General features: G+C 43.4%; 1 protein-coding gene across 39 annotated transcripts in view; it reads left to right on the top strand.

Moving 5' to 3' along the window:
* The window catches only part of NFX1 (nuclear transcription factor, X-box binding 1), an 84,981-nt gene that overhangs the window by 45,744 nt on the left and 18,023 nt on the right, over positions 1-21,214 (top strand). For 12 of the 39 annotated variants that reach the window (XR_012424636.1, XR_012424635.1, XR_012424633.1 and 9 more), the window contains 7 exons: positions 3,809-3,888; positions 8,375-8,483; positions 10,632-10,751; positions 13,677-13,756; positions 18,227-18,457; positions 19,297-19,370; positions 21,073-21,174. Coding sequence is in view for 28 of the 39 variants with exons in the window: in XM_074017321.1 (XP_073873422.1) it covers positions 3,809-3,888; positions 8,375-8,483; positions 10,632-10,751; positions 13,677-13,756; positions 18,227-18,457; positions 19,297-19,370; positions 21,073-21,174 (796 nt within the window). In the remaining 11 variants the exon portion in view is untranslated. Of the gene's footprint in view, positions 1-3,805; positions 3,889-8,374; positions 8,484-10,631; positions 10,752-13,676; positions 13,757-14,308; positions 15,373-18,226; positions 18,458-19,296; positions 19,371-21,072; positions 21,175-21,214 lie in introns of those variants that run through there. The other 27 variants (XR_010581535.2, XR_010581534.2, XM_074017320.1 and 24 more) reach the window with 8 other exon arrangements.

Below are 21,214 nucleotides of genomic sequence, written 5' to 3'. Positions count from 1 at the left end.
AGTTTTGTTTTTCCCCTAGATTTAGGTTCATGCTAAAGATACTGTCTGCAGTTTATTTTCCCTCACTAATATCTCAAAGACATATTTCCATGTCAGCATGCATAACTCTTGCTCTTGCAGAGTATTCTGTATATGGGTCTACTATGTCATAGTTCACCATGGCCCTTTTGGTGGTCATTTAGATTGTCTCCAGTTTTTCCCCATTACTAATAAGCAGGAACCGTCCTGTCCCACTTTTTATAACTATACGATGCAAAATTTCAGCCATATGTGAAAGTGGTATAATGAATCCCCACATACCTATGACTTATCATCAGTTGTCAACATTTTGCCTCTCTTGTTTTCATCCATCCCCCTTCCCAACATTTTATTTATGCTGGAGTACTTTGAAAACAAATCTCAAATATCATTTCGCCCATAAATGCTTCAGTGTTTAGCCCACGTTTTTTTAGTTGAAATTCACATAACATATAATTAACCATTTTAAATGTACAGTTCAGTGGCACTTAGTCCTTTCACAATCTAGTTCCAAAACATTTTCTCTATCTTACTTTTTTCTTTTTCTTTTCCTTTATTTTATTTTATCTTACTTTTTTTTTTTTTTTTTTTTTTTTTGAGACATAGTTTTGCTCTTGTTGCCCAGGCTGAAGTGCAGTGGCGCGATCTTGGCTCACTGCAACCTCCGCCCCCTGGGTTCAAGCGATTCTCCTGTCTTAGCCTCCTGAGTAGCTGGGATTACAGGCACCTGCCACCATGCCAGGCTAATTTTTTTGTATTTTTAGTAGAGATGGGATTTCATCATGTTGCCCAGGCTGGTCTCAAACTCCTGGCCTCACGTAATCTGCCTGCCTCGGCCTCCCAAAGTGCTCGGATTACAGGCATGAGCCACCGTGCCCAGCCTTTTTTAAAATTTTATTTTAAAAATATGTAGAGACAGGTTCTCACTATGTTGACCAGGCTGGTCTTGAATGGTTGGCCTCAAGTGATCCTCCCATGTTGGCCTCCCAGAGTGCTGGGGAAAAACATTTTCATCACCCTGAAAGGAAACCGTGTATTAACTAAGCATTTACTCCCCACTCAGCCCTCACCCAGGTAACCACTAATCTGCTTTCTATCTGTATGGATTTACTATACTTCATCTAAATGGAGTCACAATATATAATCTTATGTGCCCCACTTCTTTCACTTAGCATGTTTCAACTTTTTGGCCATTGTGAATAGTGCTGTTATGAACATTTGTATATGTGTTTTTGTTTGAATACCTATTTTCATTTCTTTGGGGTATATACCTAGGAGTAGAATTGCTGGATCCGATGGTAATCTTGTGTTTACTTTTTTTGAAAAACTGCCATTCTGTTTTCAACAGTGACTGCACCATTTTATATTCCTACCAGCAATGTATGAGGGTTTCGTTTTCTCCACATCCTTGTCAATACTTGTTATTTTCTGAGTTTTTTTGTTTTTGTTTTTGTTTTTTTGAGATGGGGTCTCACTCTGTTGCCCAGGCTTGGAGTGCTGTGGTGCAATCTCGGCTCACTGCAAACTCCGCCTCCCAGGTTCAAGTGATTAAGCTGCCTCAGCCTCTCGAGTAGCTGGAATTACAGGTGCCCACCACCGTGCCTGGCTAATTTTTGTATTTTTAGTAGAGATGGGGTTTTACCATGTTGGTCAGGCTGGTCTCGAACTCCTAACCTCATGATCCACCCGCCTCAGCCTCTCAGAGTGCTAGGATTACAGGCTTGAGCCACCACACCCGGCCATTTTTGGGGTTTTTAAAATCATAGCCATCCTAGTGAAGTGATATATCACTACCACATGATATGATGTCTCTGATATTTCATTGTTGGTTTTTAAAGTATATTTATTGTTTGAGACAAGTTCTCTCTCTGTCGCCTAGACTGGAGTGTAGTGGCAGATCACAGCTCACTACAACCTTGATCTCCTGGGCTCCAGTGGTCCTTTCACACCAGCCTCCCAAATAGCTGGGACCACAGGCATGCGCCACCATGCCCATGGCTTAATTAACTTTTAATTAAGTTTTAAAAACTTAATTTTTAAAAGTTTTTGCAGGACTGGGTGCGATGGCTCAAACCTGTAATCCCAGCACTTTGGGAGGCCAAGGCGGGCAGATCACTTGAGGTCAGGAGTTTGAGACTAGCCTGGCCAAGGTGAAACCCAGTCTCTACTAAAACTACAAAAAATTAGCCAGCATGGTGGTGGGCACCTGTAATCCCAGCTACTCGGGAGGCTGAGGCAAGAGAATTGCTTAAACCCAGGAGGCGGAGGTTGCAGTGAGCAAGTTTTTGTAGAGACAGGGTCTCATTGTGTTGCCCAGGCTGGTCTTGAATTCCTGGGCTCGAGCAGTCCTCCTGGCTCAGCCTCCCAAAGTGCTAGGATTACAGGCAGGAGCCACCATGCCCAACCACACTTAAATTTTTGATAGAAACATACATGCAGCCAGCCTTACACATCCACGGGTTCCATATCCATGGATTCAACCAACCATAGATTGAAAATATTCAAAGACAAATTTGTAAACAAATTACATCTGTACTGAACATGTACAAAATTTTTTCTCATCATTTTCTAAACAATAACTATCTAGATAGCATTTACATTGTATTTGGTGTTATAAGTAATCTAGAGAAGTATAAAGAAGAGTGTGCATAGGTTATATGCAAATATTATACCATTTTGTATAAGAGACTTGAATATCTGTGAATTTTGATATCCAAGGGAGGTCCTGGAATCAGTCCCCCATGGACTGCAAAAGTTTGTACACCCATCTACCAAGATGAGTGTGCCTTTTTCTCCACATCTTAAACCCTACCATTGCTATTTTTTTAAGACAGTTTTAAAGGTGAAAATTGATATTTTAATATGCATTTTCAGCTGGGCAGAGTGGCTTACACCTGTAACCCCAACATTTGGAAGGCCGAGATGGGAGGCTCATTTGAGCCCAGGAATTCGAGGTTACAGTGAGCTATGTTAATGCCACTGCACTCCAGCCTGGGTGACAGAAAGACACCCTGTCTCTTTAAAAAAAAAAAAAAAAACTGACGGCCTGGCATGGTGGCTGACACCTGGAATCCCAACACTTTGGGAGGCCAAGGCAGGTGGATCACCTGAGGTCAGGAGTTCGAGACCAGCCTGGCCAACATGGCGAAACCCGGTCTCTACTAAAAATACAAAAATTAGCCGGGCGTGGTGGCACAAACCTGTAATCCCAGCTACTCGGGAGTCTGAGGTGGGAGAATCGCTTGAACCTGGGAGGTGGAGGTTGCTGTGAACCAAGATTGCACCACTGCACTCCAGCCTGGGCAACAGAGTGAGACTCTATCTCAAAAGAAAAAAAAAAGAAAAAAAAAGAAAGCAAAAAGGCCAGGCACAGTGGCACATTCCTTTAATCTCAGCACTTTGGGAGGCCATGGGAGGCGGATCACCTGAGATCAGGAGTTCAAGACCAGCTTGGACAACATGGTGAAGCCCTGCTTCTACTAAAAATGCAAAAATTAGCTGGCTGTGGTGGCGGGCACCTGTAAGCCCAGCTACTTGGGAGGTTGAGGCACAAGAATCACTTGAACCCAAGAGGCAGACATTGTGGTGAGCCAAGATCATGCCACTGCACTCCAGCCTGGGCAACAGAGAGAGACTCCATCTCAAAAAAAAAAAAAAAAACTGCATTTACATTATTACAATTGTATTATTACTATTGTAATCTTTGGCTTATAGTCACTCAAATATTTGTGGAATGAATGTTCATATCCTTTGCCTGTTTTTCTTTTTTCTTTTTAATTGGCCACAGCAGATGCTACATTTATGTGTGACAAGCGGTGTAACAAGAAACGGTTGTGTGGACGGCATAAATGTAATGAGATATGCTGTGTGGTAAGTGGACTTATTAGGCATAATCAGATTCCATTCATCCAGGGGCTGGGCTTCTGGAAGCCTGAGCCACGTGGAGAATGCAGCCCAGATTTAAAAGTCATTGGTATGGGCCCCTAAGCAGCAGTCAAAGAGCTCTCATAGTGTCCCCATAAGCTCTCTATAAAGAGACAGACTGGGCCTTTTTAGTCTCACCCAGGTCGAGAAGTCAGCCAGTGGCATCTAGTAGCAACACAGAGGAAGAGAAAGAGGAAAGAGAATGCCTCATACCCCAGAGCCCAAGACCCCTAGGTGAGCACACAGTCTTCTGCAGGAGATTGTGTGTTGTCCCAACACAGACTGGACTTAGCAACTTGGGCTTCAGGTTTCATGTACTGCTTGTCATGTACTGCTTGTCATGTACTGCTTGTCAGTAGGAAAAATTATTATGACATTTTTAAAAAAGATTTTTAAAAATAAAATGTTTATTTAAAATATTTGCTTTTATGGAGCTAAATAAAGCACTAGCTGGCTATTCGTACTCTGTTATCTAATATACTCTTTTATATATTAAAAAAACCAAGATAACATATATGTAATATATGACATAACATGTATGTATAAACGTGTATGTATATGTATGTATGTATTAGTCCATTTTCACACTGCCAATAAAGACATACCCAAGACTAGGCAAATTACAAAAGAAAGAGGATTAATGGATCTACAGTTCCAAGTGGCTGGGGAGGCCTCACAATCATGGTGGAAGGCAAGGAGAAGCAAATCACATCTCACATGGATAGCAGCAGGCAGAGAAATAGAGTTTGTCCAGGAAACTTGGCCTTATAAAGCCATCAAATCTCATGAGACGTATTCACTATCACGAGAACAGCACGAGAAAGACCTGCCCCCATGATTCAGTTACCTACCACCAGGTCCCTCCCACAACATATTGGAAGTCAAGATGAGATTTGGGTGGGGACACAGCCAAACTATATCATTCTGCCCCTGGCCCCTCCCAAATTTCATGTCCTCACATTTCAAAACCAATCATGCCTTTCCAACAGTCCCCCAAAGTCTTAACCCATTTCAGCATTAACTCAAAAGTCTACAGTCCAAAGTCTCATCCAAGACAAGGCAAGTCGCTTTGCCTGTGAGCCCGTAAATTCAAAAGCAAATTAGTTACTTCCTAGGTACAGTAGGGGTACAGGCATTGGGTATATACAGCCATTCCAAATGGGAGAAGTTGGCCAAAACAAAGGGGTACAGGCCCCATGCAAGTCCAAAATTCAGTGGGGCAGTCAAATTTTTTTTTTTTTTTTTTTTTTTGAGATGGAGTCTCGCTCTCTCCGCGATCTCCGCTTACTGCAAGCTCTGCCTCCCAGGCTCACACCATTCTCCTTCCTCAGCCTCCCGAGCAGCTGGGACTGCAGGCGCCCGCCACCACGCCCAGCTAATTTTTTTGTATTTTTAGTAGAGACGGGGTTTCACCATCTTAGGATGGTCTTGATCTCCTGACCTCGTGATCCACCTGCCTCGGCCTCGCAAAGTGCTGGGATTACAGGCGTGAGCCACTGCGCCCGGCTGGGCAGTCAAATCTTAAAGCTACAAAATGCTCTCCTTTGACTCCATGTCTTACATCTAGGTCACGCTGATGCAAGAAGTGGGTTCCCATGGTCTTGGACGGCTCCGCCCATGTGGCTTTGCAGCATACAGCCCCCTCCCAGCTGCTTTCACAGGCTGGTGTTGAGTGTCTGTGACTTTTCCAGGCACACAGTGCAAGCTGTCAGTGCATCTCCCATTCTAGGGTCTGGAGGACAGTGACCCTCTTCTAACAGCTCCACTAGCTGGTACCCCAGTAGGGACTCCGTGTGGGGGCTGCAACCCCACATTTCTCTTTGGCACTGCCCTAGCAGAGGTTCTCTGTGACAGCCCCACCCCTGCAGCAAACTTCTGCCTGGACATCCAGGTGTTTCCATCCATCTTCTGAAACCTAGGCAGAGGTTTCCAGCGTCAGTTATTGATTTCTGTGCACCCACAGGCGCAACACTACATGGAAGATGCCAAGGCTTGGTGCTTGCACTCTGAAGCCATGGCCCAAGCTCTGTGTTGGGCCCTTTCAGCCACAGCTGGAGTGGCTGGGATGCAGGGCACTAAGTCCCTAGGCTGCATACAGCAGAGGGACCCTTGGGCCGGCCCACAAAACCATTTTTTCCTCCTGAGCCTCCAGGCCTGTCATGGGAGGGGCTGCCATGAAGACCTCTGACATGCTTTGGGGACATTTTCCCTATTGTCTTGGGGTTTTACATTTGGCTCCTCATTACTTATGCAAATTTCTGCAGTCAGCTTGAATTTCTTCTCAGAAAATAGGATTTTCTGTCACATTGGCAGGCTGCAAATTTTCCAAACTTTTATGCTTTGTTTCACTTCTAAAACTGAATGCCTTTAACAGCACCCAAGTCACCTCTTAAATGCTTTGCTACTTAGAAAGTTCTTCCACCAGATACTCTTAATCATCTTTCTCAAGTTCAAAGTTCCACAGATCTCTAGGGCAGGGGCAAAATGTTGCCACTCTCTTTGATAAAACAACAAGAGTCACCTTTGCTCCAGCTCCCAACAAGTTCCTCATCTCCATCTGAGACCACCTCAGCCTGGACATTATTGTCCATATCATTATCAGCATTTTGGGCAAAGCCATTCAGCAAGTCTCTAAGAAGTTCCAAACTTTCCCACATTCTCCTGTCTTCTTCTGAGCCCTCCAAACTGTTCCATCATCTGCCTGTTACCCAGTTCTAAAGTCACTTCCACATTTTCGGGTATCTTTTCAGCAGCACCCCACTCTACTGGTACCAGTTTACTGTATTAGTCTGTTTTCACACTGCTGATAAAGACATACCCGAGACTGGGCAAGTTACAAAAGAAAGAGGTTTAATGGGCTTACAGTTCCAAGTGGCTGGGGAGGCTTCATAATCATGGTGAGAGACAAGGAAGAGCAAGTCACGTCTTAATATGGATGGCAACAGGCAGAGAGAGAGCTTATGCAGGGAAACTCAGCCTTATAAAGCCATCAGATCTCAGGAGACTTATTCACTATCATGAGAACAGCATGGGAAAGACCTTCCCCCGCCATGATTTAGTTAACTCCTACCAGGTCCTTCCCACAACATGTGGGAATTCAAGATAAGATTTGGTTGGAGACACAGCCAAACTGTATCAGTGTGTATATACATAAACAAGATAACACAGTACCAATAGCAAGGTAATACATGTGTATGTATGTATATAACATACATAATTATTTTTAAAATTTATATATTAAAGTGAAGAATGATGAATTGTGCAAGTATTATAAACTAGTGTTAGAAGGCTTAAAGACTTCCTCTTCTTATAAAAAAATTTACAGCCAGGCATGGTGGCTCACACCTGTAATTCCACTTTTGGAGGCTGAGGTGGGTGGATCTCACTTAATCCAAGGAATTCAAGGTCAGCCTTGGCAACATGGTAAAACCCCATCTCTACCAAAACTACAAAAATGCCCATCTCATAACCAGGTCTCTAAATAAATAAATAGATTTAAATGTAAAAATAAGGCTGGACGTGGTAGCTCATGCCTATAATCCCAGCACTTTGGGAGGCCAAGGCAGGCAGATCACTTGAGGTCAGGAGTTCCAGACCAGACTGGCCAACATGGTGAAACCCTGTCTCTACTAAAAATTTAAAACTTACCTGGACATTGTGGTGGGCACCTGTAATCCCAGCTACTCAGGAAGCTGAGGTAGGAGAATTGCTTGAACCTGGGAGGTGGAGGTTGCAGTGAGCCGAGATCGCACCACCACACTCCAGCCTGGGCAACAGAGTGAGACCCTGGCTCTCTCACACAAAGACACACACACAATGTAAAAATAAAATATATTTTTTTAAAATTTCAAACTGGCTCACGCCTGTAATCCCAGCACTTTGGGAGGCCAAGGTGGGCGGATCATGAGGTCAGGAGATCGAGACCATCCTGGCTAACACGGTGAAACCCTGTCTCTACTAAAAATACAAAAAAATTAGCCAGGCATCGTGGCGAGCGCCTGTAGTCCCAGCTACTCAGGAGGCTGAGGCAGGAGAATGGTGTGAACCTGGGAGGCGGAGCTTGCAGTGAGCCGAGATCGCGCCACTGCACTCCAGCCAGGGTGACAGAGCGAGACTCCATCTCAAAAAAATATATATATATATATATATATATCTCTCTCTCTCTCTCTCTCTCTCAAATATATGCAGAAGCAGAGAGACTAGTATAGAGAGTCCCATATACACAACATCCAGCTTTAGTATTGATCACCTCGTGACGAATTTTGTTTTATCTTCATCCCCACCTACTCTCCCTTTTGTGGCTATTTTGAAGGTATTTCCAGACATCATTTTATCCATAAATGTGTAGAGCTTTGTTTTTATTAATCTTGTTATTTATGGGAAATATAAAATGAAGACCATTTTATGAACAAATACAAATCTCTCTTCCCAGGATAAGGAGCACAAGTGTCCTTTGATTTGTGGGAGGAAACTCCGTTGTGGCCTTCATAGGTGTGAAGAACCTTGTCATCGTGGAAACTGCCAGACATGCTGGCAAGCCAGTGAGTGTCTTTACTATATAGTTTATTAGAAGAGTTTTTTAGAAATTCAGACATAATATACTTTGAGAGATTGATTTACTTAGAATGGTATGGATTCTTGAACTAAGCCTTCGTATTTACAATATGTTGAGACTTTCTTTAAAGTTACTTCTAATGCTGTATTGTAGTCCCTGAAAACTTGTGATATGAGCAGTGATCCTCATATGGGGCCTAGTTCGTTGATAGATTCCTTCTCTGCTACCTGCCTCATGTATGTTATTTACCTAGGTTCTGTCCTCAACAATCTTCTTTCTCTATATTATTAGCAGCAGTTTGCAAACTTTTTTGTAGTAGGGCTCATTTACATTACTAAAAAGTATCCTAAAGAGCTCTTTTTATGTGAGTCGTATTTATCTGTATCTACTGTATTAGAAATTAAAACTGAGAAATTTAAAAAATAATTGATTAGTATATTTAAGAATAATAATATATTCATTGCATGTAATCACAAAATTTTTTTTTTTTTTTTTTTTTTTTTTTTTTTGAGACGGAGTCTTGCTCTGTTGCCCAGGCTGGACTGCAGTGGCCGGATCTCAGCTCACTGCAAGCTCCGCCTCCTGGGTTTACGCCATTCTCCTGCCTCAGCCTCCCGAGTAGCTGGGACTACAGGTGCCCGCCACCTCGCCCGGCTAGATTTTTGTATTTTTTAGTAGAGACGGGGTTTCACTGTGTTAGCCAGGATGGTCTCGATCTCTTGACCTCGTGATCCGCCCATCTCGGCCTCCCAAAGTGCTGGGATTACAGGCTTGAGCCACCGCGCCCGGCCCACAAAAATTTTTAAAATAACTTTTCAAAAATATAGAATGGTGGATACTTGGTTTAATAGAAGATAGCTGAATTCTCACATCTACTTCTGCATCCAATCCATCATGATATAGTTGAGGTATATGAAAAAAAATCCATCCTTACACAAATAATCTTACACAGGAGAAGGGAAGAGTATTTTAAAGATGTTTTCAAATAATTACTGATATTCTTTGAAATTACACCAAAATTCAACTTCATTTTAGAAAGAACTTGACTCAGTGTTTTTGTTCTCTGTCACTAAAATTTATTGGACTTTCTTATACTTTGAATGGATCTTTTTACCCGTGCATTATTTTATTTTATTTTATTTTATTTTATTTTATTTTTTTGAGACAGAGTCTTGCTGTGTCACCCAGGCTGGAGTGCAGTGGCATGATCTTGGCTCACTGCAAGCTCCGCCTCTCGGGTTCACACCATTCTCCTGCCTCAGCTTCCCCAGCAGCTGGGACTACAGGCACCCACCACCACGCCCGGCTAATTTTTTGTATTTTTAGTAGAGACAAGGTTTCGCCGTGTTAGCCAGGATGGTCTCAATCTCCTGACCTCGTGATCCGCCCACCTCGGCCTCCCAGAGTGCTGAGATTATAGGCGTGAGCCACCGCGCCCGGCCCCGTGCATGATTTTATGACAGCCCACATTGATCATTTGGAAAATAATTCTTATGTGATCTTTGAAATGTTGATAACTTTCCTGTTATAATATTAAAAACTCAGTCATCAATATAATCTCCTGTCTAGAAATATGTTGGGAAAAGTATTGGGAAGCTGTCAGGGTCACAGTAGTAAATGAAACTTCATATCTGTGCATGCCTTTTTCACCAGCTTAGTTTTAATAAAATAAAAGTTTAATAAAATAAAAACCTCCTTTAGGTGGCTCAAGCCTGTAATCCCAGCACTTTGGGAGGCCAAGGTGGGCGGATCACAAGGTCAGGAGTTCGAGACCACAGTGAAACCCCGTCTCTACTAAAAATACAAAAAATTAGCCGGGCGCGGTGGCGGGCGCCTGTAGTCCCAGCTACTCAGGAGGCTGAGGCAGGAGAATGGCGGGAACCCGGGAGGCGGAGCTTGCAGTGAGCCGAGATTGCGCCACTGCACTCCAGCCTGGGCAACAGCGTGAGACTCCGTCTCAAAAAAAAAAAAAAAAGTAACACCTCCGAAAATTCTCCGCTAAAACTACAAGCAAAAATGTGTGTGTGCGTGTGTGTGTGTGTGTGCGTGTGTGTGTGTGTGTGTGTGTGTAAATATTTATGTGCACATCCCAAACTCAGAAAGGATTCTTTTGTTTTACCTGCTGCTCCGCCAGGTTTTGATGAATTAACCTGCCATTGTGGTGCATCAGTGATTTACCCTCCAGTTCCCTGTGGTACTAGGCCCCCTGAATGTACCCAAACCTGCGCTAGAGTCCATGAATGTGACCATCCAGGTGAGTAGCATCTTGTCTTCACACTTCAGCCTGCTCACACCGTGTCATTTAGGATCCTGCTGTGTAACTGTCTTTGCTGCTCTAAAGTCATGCTGTGATGGTTGCCCCTTGCTCCCATGCTCAGAGGCTGCTTCTGTGAAGGTGGGTCTGTAATCTGGGCCACAGCTTGGAATCACACCTGAATTATCATATCTACTTCTGCATCCAATCCATTGTGATACAGTTGGTTTACTCCATTGGTTTACTCTAAGGATGTCAAAGACACCTAAAAATGTTGGAAGACACCCCAGCTGATCTTATCTCTCAAGATCTTTTCTTTCTTTGTGGTCTCCACTTTGGTGCATATTTTGAAATTTAGCGTCTTTTTACAAAATTAAAAGTGACTTTTTTGTTGTTATAGAAGCAATATGTATTTATCCTATTAAAATTAAGAAAGTAGAGGCCAGGGCCAGGCGCAGTGGCTCACGCCTGTAATCCCAGCACTTTGGGAGACCAAGGGGGGCAGATCATGAGGTCAAGAGTTAGAGACCATCCTGCCCAACATGGTAAAACCCTGTCTCTACTAAAAATACAAAAATTAGCCAGGCGTGTTGGTATGCGCCTGTGGTCCCAGCTACTCAGGAGGCTGAGGCAGGAAAATCACTTGAACCCCGGGGGCAGAGGTTGCAGTAAGCTGAGATCACATCACTGTACTCCAGCCTGCTGACAGACTGATACTCTGTCTCAAAAAAGAAAATAGAGGCCAGGCACAGTGGCTCGTGCCTGTAATCCTAGCACTTTGGGAGGCCGAGGTGGGCGAGTCACTTGAGGTCAGGAGTTCGAGACCACCCTGGCCAACATGGTGAAACCCTGTTTCTACTAAAAATACAAAAGTTAGCTAGGCATTGTGGCAGGCACCTGTAATCTCAGCTACTCGGGAGGCTGAGGCAGGAGAATTGCTTGAATCCGGGAGGCAGAGGTTGCAGTGAGCCAAGATCGTGCTACTGTACTTCAGCCTGGGCAACAGAGTGAGACTCCGTCTCAAAAAAAAAAAAAAAAATAGTAAAAAAGGCCAGGTGCAGTGACTCACGCCTCTCTTTGGGAAGCCGAGGCAGGTGGATCACCTGAGGTCAGAAGGTTGAGACTAGTCTGGCCAACATGGTAAAACCCTGTCTCTACTAAAAATACAAAACTTAGCCTGGCGTGGTGGCAGATGCCTATAATCCCAGCTACTTGGGAGGCTGAGGCAAGAGAATCACTTGAACCCAGGAGGCAGAGGTTGCAGTGAGCCAAGATTGCGCCATTGCACTCCAGCCTGGGTGACAAAGTGAGACTCTGACTCAAAAAAAAAAATAAAGTCAAAAGTTTGAAATTAAATAATCTATTATATGTCACCTCCTAAGAATTATACCTTACATGTATTTCTCAGGGTCTTTTGCCATGTGCAAATATATATGTTTGCATTTTTTTCCCAAAATAAAAATGGGATCTTACTGAACTGAATGCTTTTAACTAGCTTTTTTCCCACTCTTATTATTATATTTTTAATCTGTCGCCTTGTCAGTATTTTTTTTTAAATATAAATTTTTAATGGCAATTGAGTGTCCTGTTACATGGATGGACCATAACTTATTCAGTCAGTCTTGTGTTGCTGGACATTTCAGTGTTTCCAGTTTTTCTCTGATAAACTGCTCAGATACCAGGCCAACAACCACTTGACATCACTCAATTTCTGTATCTGTCAAGTCTGGTTGCTGGCTTTTCTCTATCACCATACTGGGCTCATCATTTCATTTTACCAAATACCAGAGGCAAACCTGAAATAATTCAGGGGACCAGATTTGATACCCACAGTTAGTCTGGCAATATGATTCAGACTTAAAACTAGAAAACCAGCTCTTGATTTTTTAAGTTAATGGAGTAAAACAGATCTTAAATTCTTCATTAAGTGGAACGTTCCCTCCTTCCTTGGGAATCTTAGGATAGTCCTCCCAGCATAGTTTGAAAGCCCCTCCCGTGGCATTCATACCAGCATGAAGTACATGCCCAGGGCAGTCCCCACCCATTCCCTCCTTTACACTTACTTGCGGGTGTTACAGATGAAGCCCAAGTCCTGCTGGGCAAGATCCATAGTAAGAACTTCACCATTTGTGAATTGTGTTGTTTTAGCCTATTTTGTTCCCCATTCATTTCCATTTTCTTAAGTGTTTACTGTATTTCTAACATGGTGTCAGACACAGAGGGAACTTCAGAGGAAGATAAAAATACCCCGTGACCATGAGGTTCTTACGTTCTCCCTGCGAAAATACCCCGTGACCACGAGGTTCTTACGTTCTCCCTGCGAGGAGGAGAATGGTAGTTCAATACACATGATACAACCACCCTTCACATGCAGATGGGCTAAATAATGTGGCAGCAACCCATCTGCGTAGGAACTGAGACACCAGGAAGTGTGAGGAAGCTCAGGCTAGAGTATGGTCAGCCAAGGAAAGCTTCATTGTAGGAAGTGAGTTTTGATGAACTTCCCCTTATAGGCAGTAATGAAATTGGAAGGAATCAGCAGAAGCATTTTAGATGGAATTAATAGCAAAGATATCTGAGCAGAAGTGAGCAGTTGCTGTTAAGGTAGGGCCAAAAGAATGACATAGTAGAATTGGATGGACCATATGGCTGTGCTGCAAGAGATGAGATGAGAAAGCTGCCTCCTCTGCTTCTGTTTGGGCATGTCTCTTCCGCCTTGGTTGGGTTTCTTTTTCTCACTCATGCTTGTCCTTCAACACTTTAACATGAAGTCAGGTACTTTTTACTTTCCTGTGACCATTTTTTAAAAGTACTCCCAGTTTCCGAATTTAAAAGTTTCATGCTGTATGCCATTTATATGATGTATAATGGTTTACGTGACTTTATTTCGAAAGTATTCCTAAAGTTACCTTTCTCTTTCTGCAGTATATCATTCTTGTCATAGTGAGGAGAAGTGTCCCCCTTGCACTTTCCTAACTCAGAAGTGGTGCATGGGCAAGCATGAGGTAAGTTTTCTCTCTCAAGTGCTCATTGTTCCAGGCAGAGGTTCATGATTTTATTACTTAAGAATTGTTAGTCTCATCATTTCTCAAAGTAAATACATTCGGAAGTAGAAGGTTTCCATTGCTTAAAAATTTTTTCTTAAGATATAATTTGCATACAACAGAATTTACCCTTTTTATTGTACAGATCCATGAGTTTTAACAAAAGCATACATACCATCAAACCACTACCACAATCAAGATGTAGAACAGTTCAGTCACCCCCAAACATCCTTCATGCCCCTGTGTACTCAATGTCCCCTACTTCCAGCCCCTGAAAACCAATGATCTGTTGTCTGTTCCAATCATTTTACTTTAAAACACCAATTTTTTTTTTTTAATAACCACCTTATTCCTGCAAGAATGGCAATAATCAAAAAATAATAGATGTTGGCGTGGATGTGGTGAAAAGGGAACACTTTTACACTGCTGGTGGGAATGTAAACTAGTACAACCACTGTGGAAAACTGTGGCGATTCCTTAAAGAACTAAAAGTAGATTTACCGTTTGATCCAGCAGTCCCACTACTGGGCGTCTACCCAGAAGAAAAGAAGTCATTATATGAAAAAGATACCTGCACACGCATGTTTATAGCGGCACAATTCACAATTACAAAAATGTGGAACCAGCCCAACTGCCCATCAATCAACAAGTGGATAAAGAAATTGTGGTGTATATATAGATACGTACCATGGAATACTACTCAGCCAGGAATGAAATAATGACATTCACAGCAACCTGGATGGATTTGGAGACCATTATTCTAAGTGAAGTAACTCAGGAATGGAAAACCAAACATCGTATGTTTTCACTCATAAGTGGGACCTAAGCTATGAGGACGCAAAAGCATGAGAATGATACAGTGGACTTTGGGGACTCTAGGGAAAGGATGGGAGGCGGGTGAGGGATTAAAAAAACTACACACTGGGGCCGAGCATGGTGGCTCATGCCTAGAATCCCAGCACTTTGGGAGGCCAAGGCAGGCAGATTACGAGGTCAGGAGTTTGAGACCAACCTGGCCAACATGGTGAGACCCCCATCTCTACTAAAAAAATTAGCTGGGCATGGTGGTGCATCCCTGTAATCCCAGCTACTTGGGAGGCTGAGGCAGGAGAATTGCTTGAACTCGGGAGACGGATGTTGCAGTAAGCCAAGATTGTGCCACTGCACTCGAGCCTGGGTAACAGAGCAAGACTCCGTCTCGGAAAAAAAAAAAAAAATTTTAAACTACACATTGGGTACAGTGTACACTCCCCGGGTGATGGGTACACCAAAATCTCAGAAATCACTACTAAGGAACTTATCCATGTAGCCAGACACCACCTGTTCCCCAAGAACTATTGAAATAAGAAAAAGGAAAAAAACAAAATCACTGATCACAGGTCACCATAACAGATAGAATAATGAAAAATTCTGAGATGTTGTGAGAATTACCAAAATGTGACGCAGACACGAAATGAGCATGTGCTGTTGGAAAAGTGGAACAGATAGACTTGCTGGACGCAGGGTTGCCACAAACTTGCAATTTGTAAAAAATGTGATATCTATGAAATGCAATAAAGTGAAGTCCTATAAAAAAATGCATATTTATTGTACAGTTGAAAAGATTTAATTCTGCTACTGAGAAAGAAATACTCTAACATTCTGGCATATAAACCACCAGACATGTGATATACATTTTTCCTTGCTCTGATTAAGATGATACTGTTTTCTACATTCCAACTGCCCTATACCAAAAAAAAAAAAAAAGATACTGTTTTGTAACCTGCTTATTTTGCATCATGAAGTATTGGCCAACATTTCATGAAACTCTCTTGACATCTGTAACAACATGCCATATTCTTTTATCTTCATGGACGTATATTCCTCCACTGATTTCCTGTGGGTGGTTCTCAAGTCCTTGGTATTTATTCTTTTCTATGTATCTCACCTTTTCCAGTTTATCCATTCTAAAACATCAATGTGTTATCTTTGTGTTGATGGCTTATTCAGACTTCATTCAACAGATATCGAGTATGAGTACCTACCATGTGCTAGGTAACAGGCTAGGTTTGGGTGATTTGAAAGTGAACAAGACTAACCCTTGCCCTTATGAAGCCTTCACTTTGAGTTGGGAGGCAGGCATGAAAACAGACAATAGCAGTAATGTGGGAAATACAGAGGGCTAAGAAGGATGGAAGGGCTCTCCAGGTGTTTTGCAAGAATTAACGTCCTAAAGGATAGCGAGAAGAAAGTAATGTGGAGAGGATGACAGGGCAGAGCATCAGCGAAAATTATCCTCATTGCCCTGGTAGTAGAATACGTAAGTGTTTAATGATTGAGAACTACATTCCACCAAAATATGGATTCCAGTGCGATGGGAAACGTGTGTCCTAGATGTTGGAGGTATCTTCAAGGGAGAAGTTGTGTGTCACTGCAGTAGAAGTATATCCCTCATTTCGAGGGTTCATGAAAGAATTTGAGTGAATATATAAGACTAGCCTTTGGTCCTACAAGAGTAAAATTGCAGCAGCTTTTTCCTATGGTGAGGAAACCTGGAAACAGGCCATTTTTCAAGAAAAAAATGAATTGGGGGTTCCATGGCCTGTTTTCTCTAAGTTTTTTAAAGGACAGGACTGCCTGAAGTTGTGGAGACCATGAGTTGGGAGACATGAGGAGAGTTAAGTATTTAATTGCAGAAAACAACCTTCTAGCCTGGGCAACCAGTGGGATCCTGACTACAATAATACAAAAATTAGCTGGGTTTAGTGGCATGCTTGTATGCCCAGCTACTTGGAAGGCTAAGGCAGGAGGATCACTTGAACCCAGGAGTTCAAGGCTGCAGTGAGCCATGATTATGCCACTGCCCTCCAGCGTGGGCAACAGAGCAAGATTCTGCCTCAAAAAAAAGCAAAACAGGCTGGGCGCAGTGGCTCACGCCTGTAATCCCAACACTTTGGTAGGCCGAGGCAAGTGGATCACCAGAGGTCAGCAGTTCGAGACCAGCCTGGCCAACATAGTGAAACCCTGTCTCTACTAAAAATACAAAAATTAGCTGGGCATGGTGGCACACACCTGTAGTCCCAGCTACTTGGGAGGCTGAGGCAGGAGAACCGCTTGAAGCCGAGAGGTGGAGGTTGCAGTGAGCTGAGATCGCGCCATTGCACTCCAGCCTGGGCGACAGAGCAAGACCGTCTCAAAAAAAAAAAAAAAAAAGCAAAATCAAACAAAAAAGGGCCCTCAGTCTCAGAACCCTAGGCCAAGGTTGCCCTCCACCCCCACGTCTATAAGAGTTAGTCTGTTGACTCTGCTTTAGCAGTTCAGAAAGGAGGGAAAAGATCATCTGCCCCTCCCAGTTAGTCATAACATTTTCAAGCACTCCCCAGTTATCTAGTTACATTTGTTTGTTGTCACTTTGGAAAGTTTATGTCCCAGATCACATTTTTGGCTTCTGCTACAAATCCTTTTGAGTCATAACAGAGATTATTAAATAAAGTTAAGGTTTATTTTCTTCATCTCAAACTAACCTTTCAGACTTTGAAAATCAAAGTGATTTTTTCCCAGATAAATAGAGCTTTTTTAGAAATACAGCTTTTAAGCCGGATGTAGTGGCACGTACCTATGGTCCCAGCTAATCAGAAGACTAAGGCAGGAGGATCACTTGAGCCCAGAAGTTCAAGTCCAGCTTAGGCAACATAGTGAGACCCTGTCTCTAAAAATTAAAATAATAATAATAATTATCATTTTAAAAACTGGGCTGAGTGTGGTGGTTCACACCTGTAATCCCAGCACTTTGGGAGGCCAAGGCAAGTGTATCGCTTGAAGTCAGGAGTTCAAGACCAGCCGCCTGGCCAACATGGCGAAACCCAGTCTCTACTGAAAATACAAAAATTAGCTGGTCATGGTAGTACACACCTGTAATCCCAGCTACTCGGGAGTCTGAGGCTGGAGAATCCCTTGAACCCTGGAGGTGGAGGTTGCAGTGAGCCCCGAGATGGGCGCCACCGTACTCCATCCTGGGCAACAGAGTGAGACTTCCTCTCAAAATAAATAAATAAATAAATACAAACCATTATTGCCAGATGCAGTGGCTCACACCTGTAATCTCAGCACTTTGGGAGGCCTAGGCAGGTGGATTGCTTCCGCTCAGGAGTTCGAGACCAGCCTGGGCAACATGGTGAAACCCCATCTCTTAAAAAAAAAAATACAAAAATTAGCCGGGCATGGTGGCACGTACCTGCAATTCCAGCTACTTGGGAGACTGAGGTGGGAGGATCACGTGAGCCCCATAATCATGCCATTACACTCCAGCCTGGGCGACAGAGTAAAACCCTGTATCAGAAAAACAAAAACAAAAAAAACCTGCTATAAGCTCAGAAATGTTTTAAGAGGAAGTTAAAACTCACCCCAAATCCCACATGGAGATGAGAATCTGACTACTTCTGTCTCTCCTAGTTTCGGAGCAACATCCCCTGTCACCTGGTTGATATCTCTTGCGGATTACCCTGCGGTGCCACGCTACCATGTGGGATGCACAAATGTCAGAGACTCTGTCACAAAGGGGAGTGTCTTGTGGATGAGGCCTGCAAGCAGCCCTGCACCACCCCCAGAGCTGACTGTGGTCACCCGTGTATGGCACCCTGCCATACCAGCTCACCCTGCCCTGTGACTGCTTGTAAAGCCAAGGTGGGTATTTCTGGCCACCGATGGAGCATTGACTGTGGTTCTGAGGCTACTAGTGAGTCCCGAACTGTCTATAGTAGCCCCTGGGCATGCATCTTAATCAGGGGTCATTGGTTGCCAAAAACCACAAGTTAGGGAAAGGTAGAGTGAGTCACACAGGTTTCTGCCTGCCAAACTTGGTGTGGCCTTTTGATTCAGCAGGTACCCACTGCCACCAGACTAGAGTCTGTGTCTCCCTTGGATCAGATTCTCAATAGACACTGATTGTTTACTCCATTTATTTAATAAATGTATAAATGTGTTTTGTGCAAGACGTAGTATGAGGTGCTAGGGATAAATTAGTGAACAAGAGACACATGGTTCCTCACTACCTGATGGGGCAGATATTCAATTATTGCTTAGATAACTAATTATGGCTGTGGTGTCATGAGGGAGTAGTTTAAGCCTTGTGGAGGGTGCTATGAGAGCAGATAAATGGGAGGTTTAGCCTGGTCTAAAGGATCAAGTGTGGCCACCTTGAGGAGGTGGAGTTGGCTAGGCCACAGTTGAGCCTAGGGCAAGCGTCTGTCTTTGATGGTAAAAACTTCATCCCAGGCCTGCCCCTTCAGCCAGGATGAAGAGCAGAGGTGGTTTCCAAAAGGGGGCATTGTGGATGGGGGCACTTCTAGCATGTCAGCAACTGTGTCAGTTTGCATGTGTGGTTAGCTTCTTCCAGCTTGGAGAGTGGCCACCCGCTGACTCTCTAGTCTCTGCTATGGTTTAAGAGAGGATTTAAGAGTGAAAACTGCTTTATTCACATGGTTCCAGTGCGCTAAAAGTCGTTCCATGTCATCTGACTTCAGGTAGAGCTACAGTGTGAATGTGGACGAAGAAAAGAGATGGTGATTTGCTCTGAAGCATCTAGTACTTATCAAAGGTTAGTGTTACTTAAATGTTAACAACTGGTGACCTAGGTGAAACAGATACATGTGTTTTGTTTTGTTTTTAAAGCTAATCAAGTGAATCAGTGGGAGTGGAGAAGAAACAACTCTGTAACTGGTTGTGATCAGTTGTAAACACCACTGCACAGATACATGTGTTTATCATAGTATCCTTGCACCTTTTCTAAAAGCTGGAAAGGTTTTTTTGTTTGTTTTGTTTTGTTTTATTGAGAGGGGTCTAGCCCTGTTTCCCAGGCTGGTCTCCTACCTCGGCCCCTCAAAGTGCTGGGATCACAGGAGTGAACCACCACACCTGGCTAGAAAGTTTCTTACATACATTTTTAAGAATCTAGTTTCTCTAGTTCAAAGAAAAAGTGCTGCTTTATGTACCTTTTCTTCCCTAACTTTGGTGTGTAAAATAAATTTTTCCGCTTCCTCCTTCCTCTTTCTCTTTTTCTCTCTTTTGGTCGTATTACATTGTGAGATAAGAAGGGAAGATGTCCTGAAGTTAGGTGAATTGCTTTCACATCCCACCATTTGTCATTGGCACAGCCAGGGCTAAGCCCTGTGCCTTTCTGGTGTGAGAGTTTCTTTTTTTTCTTTTTTTTTGAGACAGAGTCTCGCTCTGTCACCCAGGCTGGAGTGCAGTGGCCGGATCTCAGCTCACTGCAAGCTCCGCCTCCCGGGTTCACGCCATTCTCCTGCCTCAGCCTCCCAAGTAGCTGGGACTACAGGCGCCTGCCACTTCGCCCGGCTAGTTTTTTGTATTTTTTAGCAGAGATGGGGTTTCACCATGTTAGCCAGGATGGTCTCGATCTCCTGACCTCGTGATCCGCCCGTCTCGGCCTCCCAAAGTGCTGGGATTACAGGCTTGAGCCACCGTACCCGGCCAGTGTGAGGGTTTCTAATTGTTCTATGAGGTATCTCTGCAGCTTCCTGAAGTCTTGGGACCTGTGTAGCCATATAGGGATCTGAGTGCTGAGATGGAGATGTTAGAGAATGAATGGTTTTATATATATGTATAATATATAATATATATTATAATTTATATATATTTTATATATATCTGGTTAGATGGGGGGAGGTGCCATGGATATAGGACTTTAAGAGGATGCACACATCAGATTGGCTATGTTTGAATACCTACTAAGTGCCAAGTGTTGCTCTAGGGAATACTGAGGGTTTGAGTCACCTCATCGCTTCCCAGGTAGCTGCTTTGAATGTAATTGAGGAGATATGACATAGATATGTTGGTAGTTCATAGTAGCCGGGCTTCCAAGACCACACCAGTTTTCATGTGATAGATTTGCTTTTTTTTGAAATGGAGTTTCACTCTAGTTGCCCAGGGTAGAGTGCAGTGGGGTGATCTCGGCTCACTGCAACCTCCACCTCCCAGGTTCAAGTGATTCTCCTGCCTCAGCCTTCTGAGTAGCAGGGATCACAGGAGCCTGCTACCATGCCCGGCTAAGTTTTTGTATTTTTAGTAGAGATGGGGTTTCACCCTATTGGCCAGGCTGGTCTTGAACTCCTGACTTCAGGTGAGCCACCTGCCTCAGTTTCCCAAAGTGCTGGAATTACAGGCGTGAGCCACCACACCCGGCCTAGATTTGCTTTTAAAGAGGTCTTCTGTATCCCAAGTATAAGGAGGTTCTTGTGAAACTGCAATGCCTCTTTTTCCCTTTCTTTTTTATATTTCAGAATAGCTGCAATTTCCATGGCCTCTAAGATAACAGACATGCAACTTGGAGGTTCAGTGGAGATCAGCAAGTTAATTACCAAAAAGGAAGTTCATCAAGCCAGGTAATTTTTAAAATGCATATATGTGCCTTCTTTCTTCAAT

This window comes from Macaca fascicularis, chromosome 15 (genome assembly GCF_037993035.2).
Source record: "Macaca fascicularis isolate 582-1 chromosome 15, T2T-MFA8v1.1".
NCBI classification, from domain to species: domain Eukaryota; kingdom Metazoa; phylum Chordata; class Mammalia; order Primates; family Cercopithecidae; genus Macaca; species Macaca fascicularis.
This window is presented reverse-complemented; position numbering and strand designations above follow the sequence as displayed.